Source organism: Myotis lucifugus, unplaced genomic scaffold (genome assembly GCF_000147115.1).
Source record: "Myotis lucifugus unplaced genomic scaffold, Myoluc2.0 scaffold_1162, whole genome shotgun sequence".
NCBI classification, from domain to species: Eukaryota; Metazoa; Chordata; class Mammalia; order Chiroptera; family Vespertilionidae; genus Myotis; species Myotis lucifugus.
The window spans coordinates 68,135-76,698 of record NW_005872210.1 but is presented as its reverse complement, the minus strand read 5'-3'; the positions used below and the strand labels follow the sequence as shown (position 1 = coordinate 76,698).

The 8,564-nt window shown below is 41.5% G+C and overlaps 1 protein-coding gene across 1 annotated transcript in view; it reads left to right on the top strand.

Annotated features, from left to right (window-relative positions):
- LOC106695359 (zinc finger protein 345-like) overlaps positions 1–3,048 on the top strand; it is a 4,363-nt gene extending 1,315 nt beyond the window's left edge. Inside the window, exon 2 of the mRNA XM_023748116.1 lies at positions 4–3,048. Coding sequence (XP_023603884.1) covers positions 4–1,408 — 1,405 coding nt within the window. The 3' untranslated portion in view covers positions 1,409–3,048. The remainder of the gene's footprint in view (positions 1–3) is intronic.
- The last annotated feature ends 5,516 nt before the right edge of the window (positions 3,049–8,564 follow it).

Here is an 8,564-nt window from a genome sequence, read left to right as displayed (position 1 = left end):
GAGCGGTAATCTTCGTTTTCATCAGAGAGTTCATACAGGAGAAAAGCCATATCAATGCAGTGAATGTGGAAAATCATTTACCACTAAAACCACCCGTGATCGACATCAGAGAGTTCATACAGGAGAAAAGCCTTATAAATGCAGTGAATGTGGAAAACCTTTTAAGCGTAGAAATAGTCTCCTATATCATCAGAGAGTTCACACTGGAGAAAAGCCTTATCAATGCAGTGAGTGTGGGAAATCTTTTACCACTAAAACCACCCATGATCGACATCAGGTAGTTCATGCAGGAGAAAAGCCTCATCAGTGTAGTGAATGTGGGAAATGTTTTACCCAGAGCACTACCCTTCGTATTCATCAGAGAGTTCATACGGGAGAAAAGCCTTATAAATGTTTTGTGTGTGGGAAATCTTTTTCCCGGAGCACTTACCTTCGTTACCATCAGGTACTTCATACAGGAGAAAAGCCTTATAAATGCAGTGAATGTGGAAAATCTTTTACCCAGAGCGGTACTCTTCGTTTTCATCAGAGAGTTCATACAGGAGAAAAGCCATATCAATGTAGTGAATGTGATAAATCTTTTACCACTAAAACCATCCGTGATCGACATCAGAGAGTTCATACAAGAGAAAAGCCTTATAAATGCAGTGAATGTGGAAAACCTTTTAAGCGTAGAAAAAGTCTCCTATATCATCAGAGAGTTCACACTGGAGAAAAGCCTTATCAATGCAGTGAGTGTGGGAAATCTTTTACCACTAAGTCTGGCCTTCATCGTCATCAGAGTGTTCATACTGGAGAAAAGCCTTATCAATGCAGTGAATGTGGAAAATCTTTTACCCAGAGCAGTAATCTTCGTTTTCATCAGCGAATTCATACAGGAGAAAAGCCATATCAATGCAGTGAATGTGGAAAATCTTTTACCCAGAGCGTTAATCTTCGTTCTCATCAGAGAGGCCATACAGGAGAAAAGCCATATCAATGCGGTGAATGTGGGAAATCTTTTACCCGGAGCATTGCCCTTCGTTACCATCAGACAGTTCGTACAGGAGAAAAGCCTTATAAATGCAGTGACTGTGGAAAATCTTTGAAACGTAGAAAATGTCTCCTATATCATCAGAGAGTTCACACTGGAGAAAAGCCTTACCAATGCAGTGAATGTGGGAAATCTTTTACCAAGAGCACTCATCTTCGTTGTCATCAGAGAGTTCATACAGGAGAAAAGGCATATCAATGCAGTGAATGTGGAAAATCTTTTACCAAGAGCTCTTTACTTCATCGACATCAGAGAGTTCATACGGGAGAAAAGCCTTATAAATGCACTGTATGTGGGAATTCTTTTAAAAGCAGCAGTGGTCTTCAGTATCATCAGAGAGTTCACACTGGAGAAAGCTATAAAGAGTGCAATTAATGTGAGGTATCTCTCAGCCAAATTTCTAAATTCCCTCTCCGCATAAGAGTACAAATGGGAGAAATTTCTTAAATGTGTAGGAAATGTAGTTTCTTAGGACTTAACAATAGTACAAGAAAATTTGTGAGTCCTCATTTTTCTGAATTGTATCATACATTTAATCACCTACAGTATGTAAAGTTCCCATAAGTGTTTTTCTGTTGTGTTTCTGTGTTTTTATGTTGGAACACTATGTAATTATGTTGCACGCTCTAATATATAGGATGTAATGCCAGATCTGTGTCACTGCATATTTCTGTTGCTGAAGGTAATTCACCTGAACCATCTATAAGGTCCCTACAGATGGCATCAGTCACCATCCTCCCGTGCCCAGGGATGCCAAGTCAGACTCTAATTTGTTGACGGAAATGAGGAATACCTGAGTCCTTAGTTCTTTCTTCTTTCCCTGTCTTGTGTTGCCAATTAGGACTCATTACAGTTGGCCGCAGTAAACATAATGTTGCAGAGGGCCTGCCATTTTCAGGAACACACTTTCCCTAGATGCTAATGATGAGTTTATTGCGTGCCTAATTCATCAACGGAAGAACTGCCAGTCTCATGTCTCTATGGATTGTAAAATAATGAAGGCTTTTTCTTAAGAATTCTTTAATCTGGGGTGTTCTATTTACTCGATAGGTTAGTTTATAAGGAGATCTGGGCTTTCCAAGCATGAAGAGGTGAGAAACTTTTAGGGGGTCTCAAACATTTTTGCCCACGGGGCAACAGTATGGTTCAGAAATTAGTTCTGCAGTTTTTGGCAAATTTACACTACTGCCCATATTTTTCTAGGAAACACTGTGGACACTCTACTTCTCATGTGAATATGGATGCTTTGACACATAGAGATCACTCCAAAGAGAGTGTAGCTGTGACAACCTCAAGTGTGTCTGGAAACATGAATTTTTTTCTTGTTTGCAAGTGATGCCAATACGTATGAAGTGAATCTCTTACCCAGGTCTTGCAAAGGGACATAAGCCCTAATGCCTACAATATCACGGGTGATGGTCACTGGTTTGAGGACCATCGCATTCAGGGGGAACCCTTTCACTACAGAAACACTGACCTGGTTGTGGTTGGATGAGACTGCACTCCTTTAGATGGAATGGTCCTCACCTAACTATGCATCCGGCATTATTTTTAGGAAAAGACTACAATTGCTGTGTGTACACAGATCTGAGGGACTCCAGGCTTGTTTATCTTCTGTGAAGCAGTCATTGTCATTGATTACAATCAAGATGTTTTGTTGCTCCTGTAGCTTCTCAGAAGTTCCCATCAGAGCCATTGGTGCACTGGCATCAAAAGAAAGATGAGAGACAACGGCTGTCTTTAGTTCAAGAATGTGGCTTTTGTGGGTTTGGGTGAAAGTTCTTCATTGTTTATTATATTTTCTGTCACTAAGTTGAGACTCTCACCCAGAGGGCATGAGAATATGGATTGAATATAGAGTTGCCAAACCTGTTCTTCCAAAATAGCTGAACGTACATTTGTTTTATCTTGAACCATTTTTAACAGCTATGAGTAAATTACATGTGTTTCAGAAATCGTGACATGTGTGTGAAACTGAAACCATCATCTTATGTAATTAAAGAGAAACATGCAAATTGGCTGTGCCTTTGCTACACTCACAGGCCACGTCCACCAGCCAATCAGAGCAATATATGCAAATTAACCCAACCAAGATGGCGGCTGGTAGCCATGGAGCTGGAGCAAGCAGGAGGCTTGGTTGCCCCTGTGTTGGAGGAAGCCAAGCTTCCCGCCTGCCCTGGCCGGCTGTCAGCTCCGCTCAAGGCAACAAAGTTTCAATTATAGAAGATAAATAAACCTCATATAGCTGCTTCCAGCCAGCCTGCACTGGGAGCTTGAATGGCTCGGGGGGCTTGGCCAGCCTGCAAACAGCCATCAGCCCCTCACCAAGGCTGGCCAGGGACACCCTTCAGGGCAAACCAGTCAGCCCCCACATACACCAGGCGTCTAGCTTATATAATAAAAGGGTAATATGCAAATTGACCCTAACAGCAGAACGACTGGGAATGATGTCACTATGACACACACTGACCACCAGGGGGCAGATGCGCAATGCTGGAGCTGCCCCCTGGTGATCATTGCACTCCCACAGTGGGAGCTCTCCTCAGCCACAAGCCAGGCTGACGGCTGCCAGTACAGCAGTGGTGGTGGGAGCCTCTCCCGCCTCCTCAGCAGCGCTAAGGATTTCCAACTGCAGCTTAGGCCTGCTCCCCGCTGGTAAGTTGACTTCCCTTGAGGGCTCCCTGGCTGCCAGAGTAATGTCTGATTGCCCGCTTAGGCCCAGTCCCCCCAGGGAGCATGCCTAAGCCAGCAGGTGGACAATACCTCAGGGGTCCCAGACTGCAAGAGGGTACCGGCCAGGCTGAGAGACCCCCCCCCCCCCGAGTGCACAAATTTTTGTGCACCGGGCCTCTAGTTATATTCATATTGCTGACCATATGTTTCACTGTGTAATTGCTTCATGACCTATTTTAACCTGTCCCATTTCTTCACAGATTTTATAGTTTTCAAGGATTTAGAGAACTTTATTTTTCTAAGTATTTTTCTGCTTTAATTATGTTTCATAAATACTTGGAGATTCATTAAAGTTATGTTAGTAACTCATCTTTTTTTCTGATATTCTTTTTTAAAAATATATTTTTTATTGATTTTACAAAGAGGAAGGGAGAGGAGTAGAGAGTTAGAAACATTGATCAGTTGCCTCCTGCACACCCCCTACTGGGGATTTGCCAGCAACCAAGGTTTATGCCCTTGACTGGAAATGAACTTGGGACCCTTCATTCAGCAGACCGGCTCTGTATCCACTGAGCCAAACCAGTTAGGGCTGTGATAGATATTCTTATCATTGATATATCACCATCAATTTGTCCATTTTAATAAATACTTGGTTATTTCTAACAAAGATGTTACAAACATTTCTGTATAATTCCTCGTATGTGTATAAGTGTTAATTACCTTTGTCAAAACTTCAGTGAATAATCTGGGTTTTTGAGTAGATGAATGTTTAAATTTACCGAGATTAGCAAATTGTGATCTAAATGGAATATACCACCAGGGCCAGTGTGGGTCAGTACTTGTCCGTCCTCTCATGCAGCACAAGGTTGTGGATTTGATTGTCAGTGGGATATGTGCCTGTGCTGTGGCTATATCCACAGAAGTGGGTGTGCAGGAGGTGGCTGGCCAATATGGCACTCTTCCATCAATGTTTCTCTCCCTCTTCCTTCTCTCTCTAAAAGTTATTAAACTATTCTTTAAAAATAGAAAATAAGCCAAAACCGGTTTGGCTGAGTGGATAGAGCGTCGGCCTGCAGACTGAAAGGTCCCGGGTTCGATTCCGGTCAAGGGCATGGACTTGGGTTGCGGGCACATCCCCCAGTGGGAGATGTGCAGGAGGCAGCTGATCGATGTTTCTCTCTCATCGATGTTTCTAATTCTCTATCTCCCTCTCTGTAAAAAATCAATAAAATATATTTTTTAAAAAATAGAAAATAAAATTTAACTGATTGTAGTTTTTTACATTTTTTAGCAATGTATTAGGGATTCACATTCTCCACATGCTAGAGAAGGGGTGGGCAACCTTTGGCACACATGGCAAACATGACACGCCAGTAACTTTTGCTGACACGTGAAACCCTCTCTTATAATCTTCCATTTACAATTTTTATGAACAGTTGAATGACTTAAATGTTAAATTACATGGAACTGGCAAGACACTTGATGTTATGTTTGCTAACATAAAGGCTTTTGAAATGAAACTGGAAGTCCTTGAGAGGGATGTGGATGGTGAGAGATTTATGTTTCCCAAACCTCAAGAGGCACATCAAAGACCTCCCAAAAGATGACAGAACAGACTGTCAAAGCCTTCAAAAGCTGTTTTTAAACATCATGGAGTCAACTATTGAGCAGTTCTTGTCAAGATTTACGAAATTCAGAGAACTGGAAGAGAGCAAAATTCATGAGTTTTCCAGACAGCATAAAACTGGAGGAACTAAACTTAGAAATGTTTTCATGGATAGAAATGGCTGAGTTTGAAATGCAGTTGATTGAATTTCAGAGTAGCTCAGTTTGGAAACAGAAATTCATTGACCTTAGAGTTGACTTGGAAAACATTGAAAAAAAGCGATTAGAGTCAGGAGTATCAGAGAGAAGTGTTGAAAACAAACTATTGAGGACTTGGAATGCCATTCCAGAAAAATTTTTGTGTTTAAAAAACTTTGCAATAGTGTTACTCTCCATGTTTTCATCCACATATACTTGTGAATCTTTGTTCTCAGTGATGAATTTTGTTAAGTCTCATAATAGGAGTAGCCTGACAGATGAAAGTAGTACCTCGTGCATATCTCTGAAGGTCACGAAATATAAACCTGATGTAAAATCTCTGTCATCAGTGATACAGCAGCAAAGCCCCACTGATAATATCAAATGGAATCATTAAGTTTTCTGTCAGACTATCAGTGTACATGTATACATTAAAAAATAAATTTACTTCTCATCATATACTGTGTTTTTGTCGCTCAAATGAATGTATTTCTTCAAGGTTCTTCACATACGTACACCTTAAGAGATATCAAGTAGGTGTAACAAGTTCTCAAAACATTAGGGTTGGAACGTAGAAGAATTTTGAGTCAGAGATTTTGGTGCTTTTAGCACACACTCACCAAAAGTTTGCTCACCGCTGTCCTAGAGAATAATTTGTTCAATCAATCATAATTTATTTAAACATTTTTTTGATAAGTTTATTGTGCAGCCTCACTGTTTGATTGTATTTTTTCTAGGAATTTATGGTGAGCCTTTTCTCAGAAAGGTATTTGCTGAGTCTGTATCTTTGTTAAAACGTCATATGTTCTACCTAATATGCTATGAGTTTTGGCAATTTTCTTTAACAATAGGACTGTGGAACAACAAAGATGGATGTTGGAATTTCACTCATTTTGTGCCTTTTTTACTTTAGGAAATAAACATTTTTTTGTATTGAAATAATATGTTTTAATATTTTTTTCATTAAAAAAATATTTTAATTGCCCTAGCTGGTTTGGCTCAGTGAATAGAGCATCAGCCTTCAGACTGAAAGGTCCTGGGTGAGCTTCCAGTCAAGGCAAGGTGCCCAGGTTGCGGGCTCAATCACCAGTGTGGGGACTACAGGAGGCAGCCAATCATTCTCTCTCATCATTGATGTTTCTCTCTCTCTACCTCTGCCTTCCTCTCTGAAATCAATAAAAATATATTTAAAACATTTTAATTTATTTTACTAAATTAATAAATATACTTAATTAATTTTAAAATATTTTCATTGATTTCATAGAGCAAGGGAGGTAGAGAGAGAGAGAGAGAGACATTAATGATGAGAGCCCAGCAAGGGTTTTCAGTCGACCCATGAACCAGGAGGTCACAGTTCCATTGCCACTTAGGGCTCATCGGTGGGCACATACTGTGAAAAACAAGTATGAGGTATGTCCATGCCAGCGTTATTGAAGAAGGTCCAGTGGTAAGGTGTCTACTTGTGTAAGGCAGCGGTGCCTGCAGCCTGCCTTGGCCTCAGCAACTCCAGCCACTCCCTGCAGAGACATTCCCAGGCAGGCACTTCTCACTCCCCAGATGCCCGCAAGCATCTTTGTCTTTGGGTGCATTTTAGTGAGAAATGGGACCTATATGAAGCCACCAACTGTGCTGCATGGAGGCAGGTGCTGTGCCACTCGGTCTCATTGTGGTGCGTCCCATATCTAATTGCTGAAAAAGTTCAGTGTCTTTTTCAGAAATGAAGTCAGCTCCCCAAGTTTACACCACAGACAAGTGTCAGATTCAAGGGGCTGGATATTAACCATTGTTTTCTCCAGCGTCAGACAAAGTCTCTACCACTGATGTGCAGCCCTCACTGGAGCAGGTACAGTCTGAGGACAAGGGTGGCTCAGCTGCAGCTCCTGTTTCCATGGTTGCAGTTAGCTTTTCCTCCCAATGCCTTTACATCTCAGACCACTTACCCCCTCCTCCCCCCCTCCTCCGTGTTCAGGGGGAGGCTATCACTTCTCTGCTGCAGTGGTTTCTCCAGGGGAACCTTTTTTAAGAGTGAGCTGCAATTTATCTGCCTTCCCTTTGATCTCAGCACAGACTATGACCCTCAGGAGACCTCGGTTATTAGCGCTTTGTCTCTGCACCTTTGCCCACATGTTGGTTGTCATGCTGTGACCCCATTCACTGTGATGAATTTCTTGCCTTTTCAAATGATCTTCATATGCAACACTGACACCCTTGAGGAGAGGATACACTTTGACGTGAATTTTGGGACATAATATTGGAAGAGATGCTGGAGGCCTACATGATCCAGGTCTCATTGGACGGGTGCTTACCTCTTATTCATGCATAGGACCCACTGCCATGTGATTCTGTCCTCTATATCCCTACTGGCAGAATGAGACAATGGCTCTCACCATGTGTTCCCTGCAGCCCGGATCATGTTTTGGATTCCTGTCCTCCTTCCCAGTCTCCTGTGTCTGCACCATGAGTCTTTTGGTTGGAACAGAGACCTTTTGAATACAAGCCCTCACCACAGTGCACAGCACACTGGGCCACAACTGAGGTTCATACTGTGCTTTTCCTGACAATCCATCCTAACTCACTCTCCACACACAATTTTTTATTGTAGGGGAAGGTGGCTTTTAAGATGATGGTGTTTGCTGTTTTGGCCAGTTACTCTGTTTTTTTTTTTCATCGTTTCCATGTATACCAATATGTCAAACTCAAAGGCTAATATGGGCCATATAAACAAGGTTTAAGTTTATGTGGGCCGCAAAAAAATAAAAGCTTCAATTTTCATAGAAATGTAGGTTTATTTTGATAGAGACATGCTGAATACGAAGTCCTGAAATAAATGAGTCATCGTTAATGAATATTCCTTGTGGGCTTCCTGCAGCCCAGGGACCGCAAGTGTGACATGCTTGATGTATACAGTAGGTATACATGCTAATAACTTTTTTATTGTTTTGCCCTGTTAATCTGTGTTATATCCATTTAATTCTTAGACTAACCAAAGAAGCTAGAAAAGAAGGGAAAATTATGATGCCTCTACAATGTCATTTCCTTCATCTTCTTTCACAAT